At 38.1% G+C, this 17,366-nt stretch overlaps 2 protein-coding genes across 2 annotated transcripts in view; one reads left to right on the top strand and one right to left on the bottom strand.

Annotated features, from left to right (window-relative positions):
* The window catches only part of LOC140168035 (p53 apoptosis effector related to PMP-22-like), a 56,558-nt gene extending 46,930 nt beyond the window's left edge, over window positions 1-9,628 (bottom strand). Inside the window, exon 1 of the mRNA XM_072191340.1 lies at window positions 8,868-9,628. Within this exon, the coding sequence (XP_072047441.1) occupies window positions 8,868-9,126 (259 nt within the window). The 5' untranslated portion in view covers window positions 9,127-9,628. The remainder of the gene's footprint in view (window positions 1-8,867) is intronic.
* A 6,315-nt stretch (window positions 9,629-15,943) lies between these two features.
* Window positions 15,944-17,366, top strand: part of LOC140167440 (uncharacterized) — a 163,215-nt gene continuing 161,792 nt past the window's right edge. Inside the window, 1 exon segment of the mRNA XM_072190746.1 lies at window positions 15,944-16,244. The gene's annotated coding sequence lies outside the window, so the exon portion shown is untranslated.

The following is a 17,366-nucleotide window of genomic DNA, read 5'->3' as shown; positions in this document are numbered from 1 at the left end:
GCAGTGATATTACTATAGTTGGTAACTAAGAAACAAGTACCGTCGGATCCGTAGCGGTCGCTGCGGGACAAGGAATTCAATTTTGCAGTGTTGGACTGTTGGTGTCTTTGAAGCAGGTTCAAGTTTGACCCCTATTTTGACCTGTAACCCCTCTGTGAGCTTAACCTTTGAGGGCGCTCATCTTAAAATAATGCCAGAAAGGGTATTTCCATCCACACCAAAAAAAAAAATCAAAATTTGAAAAATTGTGTTCGGAAACCAATTTTGGACACTTTTGATGTCCAAGCGATTTTCGGAAAAAGCGTCCTGACATCAAAAGTGTTGAAACCGATTCGGACACTTTTGATTTTCAAACAATTTTCGGGGAAAAAGCGTCTTGACATCGAAAGTGTTCGGACACCGATTCCTGACACTTTTGATGTCCAAACGATTTTCGGGGAAAAAGCGTCTTGACATCAAAAGTGTTCGAAACCGATTTGGACACTTTTGATGTCCAAACGATTTTCGGAAAAAAGCGTCTTGACATCAAAGGTGTTGAAACCGATTTCGGACACTTTTGATGTCCAAACGATTTTCGGGAAAAAGCGTCTTGACATCGAAAGTGTTCGAAACCGATTTCGGACACTTTTGATGTCCAAACGATTTTCGGGAAAAAGCGTCTTGACATTGAAAGTGTTCGGAAACCGATTTCGGACACGTTTGATGTCCAAACGATTTTCAGGGTAAAAGCGTCTTGACATCGAAAGTGTTCGGAAACCGATTTCGGACACTTTTGATGTCCACACGATTTTCGGGAAAAAAGCGCCTTGACATCAAGTGTTAAATCCCTAATTTCCCTTAATTCTTGTCAATTTCCTTAACTTCCTCAATGTTCCCAATTTCCCCTCATTTTCCCAAATTTCCCTTAACTGCCCTCTATTTTCCCAAATTTCCCTTAATTCTTGTCAATTTCCCTTAATTCACCTGAATTTCCCTCAATTTCCCTTAATTCTCTTCAATTTCCCTTAACTTCCCTCAATCTTCCCAATTCTCCCTCAATTTCCCTCATTTTCCCAAATTTCCTTAAATTCCCTCTATTTTCCCAAATTTCCCTTGATTCACCTGAATTTCCCTCAATTTCCCTTAATTCTCTTCAATTTCCCTTAACTTCCCTCAATCTTCCCAATTCTCCCTCAATTTCTCCTCATTTTCCCAAATTTCCCTTAAATTCCCTCTATTTTCCCAAATTTCCCTTGATTCACCTGAATTTCCCTCAATTTCCCTTAATTCTCTTCCCCAAATTTCCCCTCACCAAGTACCATAGCCATGCGACAAACGATGTTGACGTAACAGCATTTTTTAGAAATTGTTGAAAATCGTGTAATGCCCCTTTAATGACCTAATTAGCATATTTCGGGACGAAACTCTTTTCCAGTATGGGGCCGGTATAGGCCCTCCCCCTCACCAAGTACCATAGCCATGCGACAAACGATGTTGACGTAACAGCATCTTTTAGCGTTTGTTACTAACGGACGGACGGATGGACGGACTAACGGAGAGACATGGTGACTTATAGAGCTGCTACCCGCAGCTAACGCAGCTAAAAAAACAGGTCCTATTCGTCGGACTAGAAATGGTGAGCAATGAGCATCATGGTATGTGCTGACTGCTGAAGCGGATTGAGCTGTAATATATTAGAAGAGCTGTATTTTATCACAGATATTCCAATATCTGTGATTTTATTGAATATCAGAAATGTGTTAGAAAGGCTGCAGTACTTGGGGAATAAATCCTGACAGGATAACAACTTCCTGTTTAGTCAGATGCACATCACTTCTTGTTGATGCAACACAACATCAGCAAATCTATAAAATTGTGGTTCTGAAATTCTAAAATTGGGTTTCTAATTCATTCAGAATCAATGAGGTCTAGATCAAGAATAACTTAACAGGTCTCTGCAATCAGCATGTTTGTGCTATTTCGCCCTTTGATTCATTTTGAACACTGAATTCTGCATTTTTGTAAAAACAATATTTTGTTTATCCATAGACCCTGCCAGCAAAATACTAGCAAGCAAATGGTTTGGTTAAGCAGCTTATAGGAAATGGGAATGGATTACCATCACATATTCAACAGATTTTTCTGATGTCTATCAGGGTTGCAAATTAGGCTAGAGTCCGAAGTTTACCGTTTTCTAAAATCCATTTTCCGTGTTGTAATCTGTGTTGTAAAATTTGTAAATCCGTGTCATAAAAGCTTAAAATGTATGAACAATGATATTAATGTTACAATAAATTGTTCAATATATCGCGATCAATATGCTCTGATTGGCATATTCTCACGATAATAGGCCGACTATTACGATGTTTGGAGGGCTATAGGGGGTTCATGCCTTGGAAATATACCTTTATTTTGGTATAATACTATTATTAAACAGTATTTTTATCATAAAAATTGATATACACAACTCATGATTGTTTTTAACATTTATCTTTAAACAATTTTTGTCACATCATATAAAAATGTCATTTTCCGTGATTTTCTTCCGTTTTCCGTAAAACAGAAAACTTCGGACTCTAAATTAGGCTACCACCATTGGTACTTTTATACACTATAATTATAAACACAGTATTTGGACTTGAAGAGTATGTTCAATGCTTGCAATTGGGCAACACAGGGGTAGAAATAAGGGACCATTTCCTGATAGCCATCCGGGCTATCTAGCCATTTTTTCTGATAGCCCTGAAGGAAATTCAATAGCCCTGAAAAAAGACATTGTTTTTGCGCAATTCAAACCAATCATTTGTTCAAATATTCAGTTATTAGTGAGTAACCCTTACCCTCCCCCCCCCCCCATAATCAGGGGTAGCACTAGGTTTTAAAACCAGGGGTTCTCAGAACCCCTGAACCCCCTGAAAGTGTTAAAAATATGCGCTCAAATCCTAAAATGAAGGGTTCTTAATCTCGAATCTGTCAAGTATTGAATGTACCGTTTTAATTAATTGGTAATTTGGTATCAGATTTTGTGATTTTGGTGAATGATGTGTTACCGGTATAGATTCATGGTATGAATAGTTAAAGGCCCTTTCAGTGATTTCACAGGAACATTAAAAAAAATGGAAATTTGTCAGAGTTGCTTAGAAATAAAGAATAAGTCTACAGAATTTCATTAAACCACTTTTCCCCTGAATACATCGACAAATTAGTCAAAAACAGAAGTTTTAGAAAGGTTTTCTACTTCAACTCAGATCGACTCGAGAAAATCGAGATTTTCAGTACAGTCGCCACCAATTGACTGGAAAAACTTCCTAGTCCAGTGTTTCTAACACGGGGAAGTAGAGTCTAAATTGATTTAAAACAGGCGCTTAATTTTTGTAGTAGAAAACAAAATAAGCAATTAAAGGTCACCGAGGCAAACTAACGGTCAATTCAGATATGAAAAACAGTTAAAATTGTGTATTTTGTTTAAAATAGTAGCTACTGATGTAATAAGTAGTAGAAACAATACATAGCGCGTGTTACGGTGGAGAGTGAGCTTCTTTTCGATCTCGAGTCGGACTTTTGTACTGTCAGTATCAAAAGTCCAGAATCATCAAATGCTTTATTTTGTCTAAAATACACGGCTTTCGACCGAACCACTAGCAGGATATGTTAGCACATCTATGCCAATTACAAAGGTACCAAAATCAGAATTTTGATGATTTTTACGATCGTCCGGATGAGCAAATCACTGAATGGGCCTTTAAAGCCCGGCAAAAAATGTGATCTCGCTTTTCACGCCACGATTCTCGCCTGTATAAACCAACTATCTCGCTTTTAAAGAAACTTCCCAAGCAGTTTACTTACTATAAAAGTGTTGCTTTATGCCATAAAAGTTCGCCGAATTCCACAAAATGCAGTAAACTTCGGTAAAGTGCAGAATTCAACACCATTGGCACCACATGGAACCCATGCATTTCTCAATAAAAAATGACATTTCATTGCAAATGAGTTCAAGTTTAGGCCAAATATTATGATATTTATTGAATTACTGGAGTATGATGACTATAAAACATAATTCAAGGGCAACTTTTTGTCATTTTTTTCTTCTACGGCCGATCATTGTGTCGTATTTCACCGATGGCATATCTCCACACACCACCCACAAAGCATTTCTTTCCGATCCCTAGAATTAGAAAATTTTCCAACTCATGTACGTGTCATCATTCAGCACTGCAATAACTTAGCAGCAGTGGTTCTAGACAATATCGCAATCTGTGTAATTATGCCGGCGGAGGGTATTTTATTTCTATTTTTTAATTATGTTACAATGCTACGGTGACGTCACTTCAACAAATGTCGTTACATTGCATTTTATGTTACATAATTTCTGGACAGGCCGTAAATATTGGAGATCGAAGCTTTTATTTTTCTTTCACATGTTTTCATTTTTCTGCGTGCATGAAAACCCCTGTAGCCCGACGGGCTACATGGAGATAAAACCCAATAGCCCGACAGAAAACCTAATAGCCATGGCTATCGGTAAGCACCGGATAAAAACGCGATTTTGGAAGCCAAAAAACGTACCACGATATTCCAAAAAACGCAAAAAAACACGATTTCCCGAAAAAAACGCAAACAAATTTTTTTTTTGTTTTTTTTGTTTAATTTTACTTGTTTTTGAAGGTTGGCACCTCCGAAATACTGCTACATAAAAAAATTTAAAAAAAAAAAAAAAAAGATTTAAAAATTCTTGAGATTTTTTTTCAAAACTGGATAAATTTGTACATTTTAATTACTTTTGCTTCTATTGAACAGCTAGCAATGCATGTTAATTCAATATGTCCCTGGCTGTTCAATAGAAGCAACAGTAATTAAAATGTACAACTTTATCCAGCTTTGAACAAAAATCTCAGAATTTTTTAAATCTTTTTTTTTTTTTTTTTTTTTTAGCAGTATTTGAGGTTCCAACCTTCAATAACAAGTAATTTAGGGTCTATAACGTCTAAAAAAATAAAAAATTTAAAAAAAATAAAAATTTTGAAAAAACGCAATTTCACCCAAAAAACGCAATTGCGGCCGCAAAAACCGCGATCGCGTTTTCCTCCGGTGCTTAGCTATCGGGCTATCGCTTATTTCGACCCCTGGCAACAACCTGCTAGTCTGCTACATTGTACTTGTAATACTTTTTCCCTTTTCAATGATTTCATTCAGGGCTCATGGGAGCATAGACCATAAATGGTCTATGATGGGAGTGGGTGTCTTCAGAAATCTAGAAAAGCACCCATACAATTTCATCTGGCTGTTGCCAACTTCACATATTCATCCCAACAGTCCTTTCCTTAAAAAAATGGGCTATTACAGTTGATATTCATACACCATGGAAGACATGACTTTAATATCCCACACATGGGTTGTAGGTTTCAAAATGTACGTAGTCCCCCATTCTGATTCAGATAACCCCATTTGAAATTCACACACCCTGAGTAGATGATGAAAGTCATGACCACCATAGGGGGTGTATGGATTTCAACTGGAATAGCCCATTATGGCAACCCTACATGTATGATCAAGATATTTTGTGCTCCATGACAGAGATGTTATTGAAAACAACTCTGACAGTTTCACTACATGATGATGGATGAGCTGGTTGCTATGGATAGAAATGACTTTTAATATGACCAAAGTCCATTCACTGGTATGTAAATTGTATACTTTTTAAGGCATACCAGTTACATATTGTGGGAATAATAGACACACCTGCCATGCCATGCCTGCAGGCTGCAACCCATAGCGCTTGCAACCAGGCCGATTTAAGAATGTAGTAAAATAAATGTGATTAAATATTATTCTGTTCATTCTACAAATCATATACTTACTTTTAAAACTTGCTTAATTTATTGTTGTTTTAAGAGTTAAAAGTGTTGTTGTTTCAGCCCTCTTTACAACATAACTCAAGAACCACAGGACCTACAAAAGTGTATCTGTGATACTTGAATTCTTCTACACGCTCGCTATGAATTGAGCAAAGCAATTTTTGCTAAAGCTCACTACCATTCGCAAGATGCTGTGAACTACTTTTTTCTGCTGCTTCGACCAACAATACATCGTATGACCTTAAGGGGATACTACACCCCTGGCCAATTTTGTGCCTATTTTTGCATTTTTCTCAAAAATGATAGCGCAATGGTGACAAGTAAGATATGTTTATTTTAGGGGCAAGGACTACAACTTCTGCACTGAAAATTCAGCAACTCAAAAAGTAGTTCTTGATTTATTGATCAAATATTGGTTTTCCCTCATTTTTTACTGTAACTCCACAATTGTTGTCTGTGCTGAAATAAAATTTCCAGTGCAGTAGTTGTAGTCCTTGCCCCATAATATATGTCTTACTTGTCACCAATGCACTATAATTTTTGAGAAAAATGCAAAAATAGGCACAAAATTGGCCAGGGGTGTAGTACCCCCTTAACCAATTCCTTGTGCAATGTTCAGCAACAGATGTGCTCATTTCTGCACTCTAGATGTTGTTTCTTTTGAGGATTTGTGCTCTTTGATACCGGTATCGCGGTACTGTACATGTATAAGTACATGTGTAGGTACTTATTTTTATAATTTACAATTTTAGCAAAGAAAATCCAGATTTGTAAACCGCAAGTCTACTGCATCTTTTGGTGGATTTTATTTCACTATTTCACATGTGTTCGTAATTTAAAGGAAGGAAACTCTAAAATTATCTGCATGCATGACTCAAATTATGGAAGCACAGATCTTACAAGAGCCATGTGGTCAAATGGCTCCATTTTAATATCAAGTTATGAATGGATTTTGATCAAACTTCTGAAGGGGCTGTGGATTTGCCCAATGTTCGTATATATTGAAAGGAGAAAAATTAAAGTTGTTTCCCCAGTTTTCCCATTGTCGGCGCCTGACGGGACCAGATTTTCTTGGACTTGGTCGGGCTGATGTCACACAGGGGCAAAACCTTGTTGTAGGCCTACCGTACCATATACCAAATGTGTGCATGTTCAATCAGTGCCGTGCTAGTGCTGTGACTTTCCTATTCGGCGAGGATGAAATTTTGACATCCTTGATCCTTGTCTGTTTACAAACAGAGATCACAGACAAAAGACCTGTCAAAACTGTTCCAGTTGTCCAAACACTCTAGTATCAGAAGGATGGTCCATAGAGTGATTCACGCAACATGAATAGGGATTAAAAAGCTGTGAAATGGTACCATGTGCTTCTATTGTCCAGTTTGCAATCAAGATTTTGAATGCAAACAGTTCAGACCCAGAACACGATCATGTCAGTAATTTAATAAATTTTGTTCTGAGACTGATTATTCAGACTAATAGAGTTTTGGAATTAAATCTAATACTGGAACTTACTTTTTGCAACTATTGCGACGTTGCGTCTGGAACCACCAGACTGGTGATGATGAAGTCTGGTGGTTCCAGACGCAACATCGCAATAGTTGCAAAAAGTAAGTTCCAGTATTAGATTTAATTCCAAAACTCTGTTTGAAACTACTGGATGACTAAGAACATTCACTCATTTATTCAGACTAATGTTCAATTACCCTCCGTCAAGCTGGTTGTCATGCCATGCATGTGCTTAATGCAAAAAGGGACAATGTTCCTGGCTGTCCGACCGAGTGAATCAAAGAGTTAAACCTGATTGACAACCTCATTCCCCACTTTACCCCACAAAATGCAGATTTTGGTATCAGGTGAAAGCTCATATTTTTCTCATTTTACATAATGAAATTAGGCAAATGTTCCAAATCAGTATAGTCCTGAAGAAATCATCAAAAAACTGTCGAATTAGTCTCAACTGTGGTATACCACGTTTGAGACTGAGTATACAGTTTTTTGATGATATCTTCAGAAATACACCGAGTTGGAACTTCTAATTTCAATATGGTACGGTAGCCTACCTACCGGAACTGAGAAAAATAGGGCATTTCACTTGAAATCAATATACATGTATTACGGTACATGATCATGATGATAATCATTTTAAAACACTGTAGACTGCTACACCCATCGAATGTGTGTCATCAGCCCTCAGATCGGCCCTCAAACTGTACATGTAGGAACCCATGGCTTTGATCCATGTACATGTAGTAGACTGCCAATTTCTCGCTGACATTATATATTGGTAATTCGATATTAAGGTCACATTTACCAAAAACATTTACATGTTCTTTTTGCATAGTGCTTGAAAGGGATGACATTTTGGAATATGTATTTAGTTGAAAAGAATTTGATTTTCCAAATATCAGGTCACCTTTAGTAGTACATCACTACATGTATAAAGTAAATAACAAACAATAACAATTAAGGGGGTACTATACAGTGTTCGATTTAGAGGGGTTTTACATGCTTACATGCACAAATGCATGTATCTTTAGCTCTGTGCATGTAGAATTTTGCCTGTGCATGCAACATTTTGTGTTATTTAGCCCATTTTGAGGAATAAATCAGAGTTGTGCATGTAAATTTTATTTTCTAAATCGAAACCTGGTACGGTACTATACCCCTGGTCAATTGTGTGCCTATTTTTGCATTTTTCCTCAAATATTATACTTTTTATAGCACATTGGTGACAAGTAAGATGTGTATATTTATAGGGGCAAGGACTACAACCACCGCACTGAAAATTCAGCAACTCAAGGCAAGTAGTTATTGATTTATTGATCAAATATTGGTTTTCCCTCATTTTGACTGTAACTCCACAACTGTTGTCTGTGCTGAAATAAAATTTCCAGTGCAGGAGTCACCAATGCGCTATAATTTTTGAGAAAAATACAAAAATAGACACAAAATTGGCCAGGGGTGTACTACCCCCTTAACATTACAATGCTCACAACAAACACCTCTATTGAGAAGGAAAAAAAAAAGTACCTGATGACATCGCTTTGTAACATGTTATCGGCTCTCCAGTTGGTAACGGCACCCCAGGAGATGGCGTTGTCAAAACACGGGTGCCATTAAAACATTCCTGCCAAAGTCCTTGATAGAAACCAACAGCTCTAATCCACACAGAACTTGCTATTGCTACTATCAGAAGTATGGCCCCGATAATTGCAAGAATTATTGCAATAATTTTGAAAGGCCGGATGACCCTTGTTGTTACTGTTGTTTCTGTTCTATCTTCTTCCATCTTGACTGCGTCAAAGTCAAACTCTAACTAGTCTAACTTGAAGTTGAGTTGAACTTTCAATAAATGTTAATTTATGTTTGGTTGGTACCGCTACCGGTATAAAAGTTTACAATTAGCTTATTAAATTGTACAAAGCATCAAGATAAAGCAGACATGTAGAAAAGTGAATGTATTAACACGTAGCAAACTACTTCATCAGGCAGAGTGCGGTTAAGCTTATACTCAAATACACGGTACAGCAGCAGTAAATATTATGCACGTAGCAGCCTACGCAGGATGACTTCGAGTTCGATTCGGATGGTGCACAGCACCAGCGACAATTATTCAACTTGTTTTGAATAAAAGAAACATTAAATGCATTAATCACATGGTTGGTTGCAATGTTCACACATTATCAAGCTATTCTATCAACATGGTTTCAACTGACAGGCGACATTTAACATACAAATTAGCTGCAAATCAACAGCTCATCGGTGTGGAATGCCACCCAAACATTTCAAGATCCCTGCCTATTTTTAGCAATCACTTTTTTGCATACGTGTCAGGGTTATTTATGTTTGCAAATTTTGTACGAATTTTGTATGCAATACATAACCATGTTTGAAAAAAGATAGATATGTAAATATTTCATTAGTTTGGTCTGCAATGACGAAATCATTTCAGGATAAAAGATGTTTAAGTTAAGTGAATAACTTGTGTCAATAATCTTCAATCGCATACATTTTAGCAATTACCTAATTGATTGGTTACCACCAGGGGAGGTCGGACACAGACATGACAGACTGATCAAATTCGGGTTAGGGACCGTTCACAAACACTTGTAAGGGGGGGGGGTGTGATGCAGAAAGAAACATTCAAATAGGGGCCTATTATTTCAGGGCCTCTGCCGGAATTCGGACCTAAAATTATTTTCATAGAAAATAGTCTAAACTCATGTTCATGAGAAAAATTATAAGGTGATTTTTAAAGGCCCCTTGCACCGTATTGAATGGGGTAACTTTAAGGAACAAAAGCTAACAAATAGGCCTACAAACTGATACTATCTGTCCATCGAGCGGTCCGAATTTTGAGCCATACAAGTTAACGTGGTGAACTAGGTAACTTTGGGCACTTTTCAGAGCCAGTTTTTAAACCACTGCTTCCAAACAAAACCAATTATATTTCTAATTATCTCTTTTTTATGACATTATAGGGTTCCCTTCTACACCTTGAAGTTGAAAAAGATTTTTAATAAATTTGTAAGGGTGCCCTAGGGGTTAAAAATAGCCTGACCAAAGTTACCCCGCATTTGGGGCAACTTTGGTCAGAGTATTAGGCCTACATTCCATTAAGAAAGAAAAAATCAAAAAATTGATCTTCGCTGTATGGGCAAGTTGTTGTTTTTTGTGACATTTGAACCCTTGCAAAATTAATCGAGCACATGCACATCCTTGCTCACAAATATCGATTTTTATTTTTTCTGAAAAAAATGTAAAAAAATGCTCATTTTTGGTCAAAAATCCCGACTATTATTTCTTCAAAATATATTTCTTAACAAATTGACACCAAATAATTATGACTAAAAACAATATTGCTGTACGAAAATATGACAATTTAGAAAAATATATTTGACCGACCAAAGTTACCCCGCTGACCGAAGTTACCCAATTTTACGGTAATTAAGGCCCCCGTTTTGCATACCCCCCCCCCGTGTTTGTGAACGGTCCTTGTGGGTTTAAATTTACAGTCAGACTAACTAACAGTTTGAGTCAGATTGAAATTTGAATTGCATGAAATGAAGGTTTGACTCAAAACGATTCTCTTTTAAATGCATGTACAGTTTCCACCTCCGACCCGATCAGAGCAGAACCTCAAGTGTTCCCTTCATCCAATCAGATTTTTTTACACCGAACAAAAGCTAACATTAACCCCTAAAAACACTTTTTCTCATTCCCATCTACTGCTGATAGCACAGTACTTCTACTGCAGATCATAAGCACACTCTTTCATAACCGTAGGCCTACTTCATCACCTATCTACTGCTGATAACACTATACTTTATCACCTAACCTATCTACTGCTGATAGCACACTATTTCATCATCTATCATCACAAAAGCTAACATTTACCTCTAAAACACTTTTTCTCATTCCTATCTATAGGCCTACTGCTGATAGCAGTACTTCGTCACATATCTACTGCTGATAGCAAACTATACTTCATCAGCTAGCCACAGCAGCTGATAGGTGTATCCCATCATTCTCTGCGGTACCATAGTAGAACTGCACATGCCGCATTGAAAGTGTACACAAAATACCTCACTTCAACATTTAATTACTCGCTTAGATCAGGGGAGTTAAGACTTTTGTTTGAAAAAATATATAGCTCACAAATTCATATTATGCTACTCATACTTAGGCCTATGTTTTGTATGTAGGCCTATTTACTATGGAGCAAGCAGATAGAGTGCAATGCATGATGGGATACTCCCTTTAGCTGCTGTGCCTGATAGCACAATACCAGTATACTTCATCACCTATCTACTGCTGATAGCACACTACTTCATCACCTATCTACTGCTGATAGCGCATTACTTCATCACCTATCTACTGCTGATATCGCACTACTTTGTCACCTATCTACTACTGATAGCGCATTACTTCATCACCTATCTACTGCTGATAGCGCATTAGTTCATCACCTATCTACTGCTGATAGCGCATTACTTCATCACCTATCTACTGCTGATAGCTAGCACACTACTTCGTCACCTATCTACTGCTGATAGCAAACTACTTCATCACCTATCTACTGCTGATAGCACACTACTTCATCACCTATCTACTGCTGATAGCACACTACTTCATCACCTATCTACTGCTGATAGCGCATTACTTCATCACCTATCTACTGCTGATAGCGCATTACTTCATCACCTATCTACTGCTGATAGCTAGCACACTACTTCGTCACCTATCTACTGCTGATAGCAAACTACTTCATCACCTATCTACTGCTGATAGCACACTACTTCACCACCTATCTACTGCTGATAGCACACTACTTCATCACCTATCTACTGCTGATAGCACACTACTTCATCACCTATCTACTGCTGATAGCAAACTACTTCATCACCTATCTACTGCTGATAGCACACTACTTCATCACCTATCTACTGCTGATAGCAAACTACTTCATCACCTATATCTACTGCTGATAGCACACTACTTCATCACCTAATATCTACTGCTGATAGCGCATTACTTCATCACCTATCTACTGCTGATAGCACACTACTTCATCACCTATCTACTGCTGATAGCACACTACTTCATCACCTATCTACTGCTGATAGCACACTACTTCATCACCAATCTACTGCTGATAGCACACTACTTCATCACCTATCTACTACTGATAGCACACTACTTCATCACCTATCTACTGCTGATAGCACACTACTTCATCACCTATCTACTACTGATAGCACACTACTTCATCACCTATCTACTGCTGATAGCACACTACTTCATCACCAATCTACTGCTGATAGCACACTACTTCATCACCTATCTACTACTGATAGCACACTACTTCATCACCTATCTACTGCTGATAGCACACTACTTCATCACCTATCTACTGCTGATAGCACACTACTTCATCACCTATCTACTGCTGATAGCGCATTAGTTCATCACCTATCTACTGCTGATAGCACACTACTTCGTCACCTATCTAAAAGTTGATAGCGCATTACTTCATCACCTATCTACTGCTGATAGCACACTACTTCATCACCTATCTACTGCTGATAGCGCATTAGTTCATCACCTATCTACTGCTGATAGCACACTACTTCATCACCAATCTACTGCTGATAGCACACTACTTCATCACCTATCTACTACTGATAGCACACTACTTCATCACCTATCTACTGCTGATAGCACACTACTTCATCACCAATCTACTGCTGATAGCACACTACTTCATCACCTATCTACTACTGATAGCACACTACTTCATCACCTATCTACTGCTGATAGCACACTACTTCATCACCTATCTACTACTGATAGCACACTACTTCATCACCTATCTACTGCTGATAGCACACTACTTCATCACCTATCTACTGCTGATAGCACACTACTTCATCACCTATCTACTGCTGATAGCGCATTAGTTCATCACCTATCTACTGCTGATAGCACACTACTTCGTCACCTATCTAAAAGTTGATAGTGCATTACTTCATCACCTATCTACTGCTGATAGCACACTACTTCATCACCTATCTACTGCTGATAGCACACTACTTCATCACCTATCTACTGCTGATAGCACACTACTTCATCACCTATATCTACTACTGATAGCGCATTAGTTCATCACCTATCTACTGCTGACAGCACACTACTTCATCACCTATCTACTGCTGATAGCACACTACTTCATCACCTATCTATAGGGGAGAGCGGGGAGTGTTCGCCCTAGGGGCAGGTTCGCCCACCCCTTGTTTCTCAGCTCTACGGCTATCGGGGAATTTGGTGATGGTAAAATTAGGTGACATAGGGCATTTATAAACTTCTCATATTAGCTATAACGCGACATATAGGGACGTGTTCATCGAACTGCAGCCAAAACAAAAAAATTACACCAAAACGTAATTTTTTCTTGCATTAATAATGTTGTATTATCATTGATACATTAATACATATGGTTTTAATGGAAATCTGTATTGGGAACATATGGGATTTGTGAAAGATTTAATGCAGTTATAAACTCTTTATTCAATTTGTATTTTGCATACCCTGAAGAAAATACAAAAATGTGCACAAGGGGCACGTTCGCCCTTTTGAGGATGGGGCATGTTCGCCCTATATCTTCCCCGGGCGGACTTACCCCAAACTGGAGGGCGGACCTGCCCCATCAGCGTATTATGCATAATTTTGATAATTACACCATTAAACAAGGTAAAACTACTGAAAAGCGTGTTTTTTAAAGTTACGTGGTATCAGTATTACTCATAGCACCGCTTATGTCCTAATCCATAATCTCCCCGAAGTTGTAAACATGATACGTTTAAGCTCACTTTGGACCCCTCCATTTTACCCTGACCCGACCCCTGCAACAAATTTAGTGACTCCCCAGAAGAGAATTAATGCCCTGTATACTCTTACTAAATGTTTGCATTGAATTTGTTATTGTTATGCAATGTTTAAACCTTTTTTGTGATTAGGGTGAACTTACCCCACCATATGGGCGAACCTGCCCCACCCAATATGGGGCAAGTTCGCCACTTTGCAAAACTTTTTTGTTTGCTCTATCCTGTTGCTATTGTAAGGCCTATAGTTCTGAGATTGTGGTCATATATAGCTATAAAGACATAGGGCTTTCACATGGGCTAATCAGGTCATCCTTAACCTTAAAATTGACATCGCTAGGCTGGACAGAAAAAAATAGGGCGAACACTCCCCGCTCTCCCCTACTGCTGATAGCGCATTAGTTCATCACCTATCTAGGCCTACTGCTTATATCTACTACACACTACTTTATCACCTATTATCTACTGTTGATAGCACACTACTTCGTCACCTATCTAAAAGTTGATAGCACACTACTTCATCACATATCTACTGCTGATAGCGCATTACTTCATCACCTATCTACTGCTGATAGCACACTACTTCCGCACCTATCTACTGTTGATAGCACACTACTTCATCACCTATCTAGGCCTACTGCTAATAGCACACTAGGCCTATATTTCTTAACCTATACTGATTTTCATAGCCTATCTATTGGTGATAGCACACTACTTTATCACCTATTATCTACTGTTGATAGCACACTACTTCCGCACCTATCTACTGTTGATAGCACACTACCGGTACTTCATCACCTATCTAGGCCTACTGCTAATAGCACTATATTTCTTAACCTATACTGCTTTTCATAGCCTATCTACTGTTGATAGCACACTACTTCATCACCTATCTACTGCTGATAGCGCATTACTTCATCACCTATCTACTGCTGATAGCACACTACTTCATCACCTATCTACTGCTGATATAGCGCATTACTTCATCACCTAGGCCTATCTACTGTTGATACGGTACTTCATCACCACTACTTCATCACTTATCTACTGCTGATAGCACACTACTTCACCACCTATCTACTGCTGATAGCACACTACTTCATCACATATCTACTGCTGATAGCACACTACTTCACCACCTATCTATCTACTGCTGAGATCACACTACTTCATCCAATCTTTGATAGCACCAGATAAAAAGGTGCAACGTAGAACCTTTTTTGTCCTAGCTGCAAAGAACCCATGGTAGAACAAAAAATAAAAGGTTCTTTAGCCAAGAAAATGGTTCTTTGTAGAACCAGTGTAAAACATTGAAGGAACCCTTAATTAAGAGTTCAAGTGTTCGTAGTATAGAACAGAAAAAAGGGTTCTTTAGCCAAGAAATTATTTTTAGAGAGTTGGCCTAAATTATCAAACTATTAAAGTGACAAAAATTTCACAAAAATTGTTTCAAACTGCGTAAAATAATTGTCATTCGACTTTGCCATTTTTTGCAATTTTGTGCAACACCTCGAATAACTTTGTGCGATTTTATTCAACTTCATGATTATGAAAAGCACAATACTTAGGCCTATAGCACAAAAATTCAGAGGTGCATTCATTTCTCGGTCATTCACTTCAACCTGATCCTCAATGCTGCTTGCGACCTATCAGCCCTGCCTGCGACCAATTTTTTTAAAAGAATAGCGCCCTCTTCACGAAAATGCACTTCCGGGCAATTCTCGCCATTTTCGGAGCAGAGAGGGATTTTCTTGAGCAGCTTGCCGCTGTCAAAATTGCAGCTTTCAGCAAATCCTCTTGCTTATAAACATTCGTACTTCGTCTATTTGATATCTGTAACCTGTTGGGATATATATGTATTTGTATTATGTACCTTACGTATCTGGATTAAGAAATAACAGGAAGCTTTTGGAGGTATCTCGTTTCTCATCTGAGTGATTGAACGAGCTTGGCTGCAGTGCATGAGTGCATCCCATACCTTGTCCTTGAAACCCAAAATAAGTGACTCAGGCAGAGAAGGTTGTCGGTGAGTATATTGACAGCACAATGTACATGTCTTGTCATGTATTCATACACTCTTATATCAAAGCAGCCAATCAGAAAAGCTGTTAGAAAAGTACGAAACATGCATTGATTGTGTATATTGTGCGCTCCGCGTTCTGCGCGCAGTGTTTCTCGCGCGTTCGCGTCACGTAGGATTGATTCATTTTTCAGGCGGGTTGATGCATTTAGATTTGGTTCTGTTTTCCAACATTTTTAGTGATAATTTGTTATATAAAAAAGTAAAAATCACTTGTTTTTTTCTTCTCGTGTATGAAATAGATTAATAAACTTGTATTACTTATTGCTCGAGAAATTAGACAAAATATAAATGCACTTGTGCTGATGTTGATCGTCTAATGCACTCCCCTTCGGGCTCGTGCATTAGACGCATCAACATCAGCACGCGTGCATTATTTTGTCTAATTTCTCTCCCAATAAGTAATACGCGTTCATTAACCTATAAGTATTGTGCTTTGCATGGCAGGAGTTGGCTCGTTCACGTAGCGGTTTCGTTGTCCCACTACTGGCCTACTTACTAACATAGATTGCCTGGCGATCGGAGTGTTATCGTCAGAGCACCTCGGACTAGGCAGGAGTGTTACTTTTTAGGAATTACTTCTTTGAAATACTCGCCATTTTAATTAAGTTACAAGGCATGCCATTCATTTTCTTGTCTGATTTAAAAAAATGTTTCAAGTTCAAGTGTTTTAATTTCAAGGAAGCGGAACTTCCAGTTTATTTTTTTTTGGGGGGGTATGCCATATCTTTACAACTATTAAATGCTGTCAGATACAGTATATAATTATAATATCATGCATGATATTTACCTAGTACAAAAAACAAGGAACTTATACGATGTCCTCAGTCACAAACTGATACTGTCCATCGTATAAGACTGTTACCGTACGGCAATGTGCAAGTGGTGAAGGAATATTACACAGTCAAGAATAGGCTCCATCATTTTTTTATTATGATCCCTCCCAGTCTCCCGAAACATCAAAACATCAAAAGCGTTGCACTTATACTTACTTAAGACTGTCCTTTTTCACATAATGCAGACAAAGTAGGGCCAACTTGCCTAGAAATGGTCAAATTTTGGCAAGAA

This window comes from Amphiura filiformis, chromosome 13 (genome assembly GCF_039555335.1).
Source record: "Amphiura filiformis chromosome 13, Afil_fr2py, whole genome shotgun sequence".
Classification (NCBI taxonomy): domain Eukaryota; kingdom Metazoa; phylum Echinodermata; class Ophiuroidea; order Amphilepidida; family Amphiuridae; genus Amphiura; species Amphiura filiformis.
Note: the sequence above shows the minus strand (reverse complement) of the source record. Positions and strands in the feature narration are given on the sequence as shown.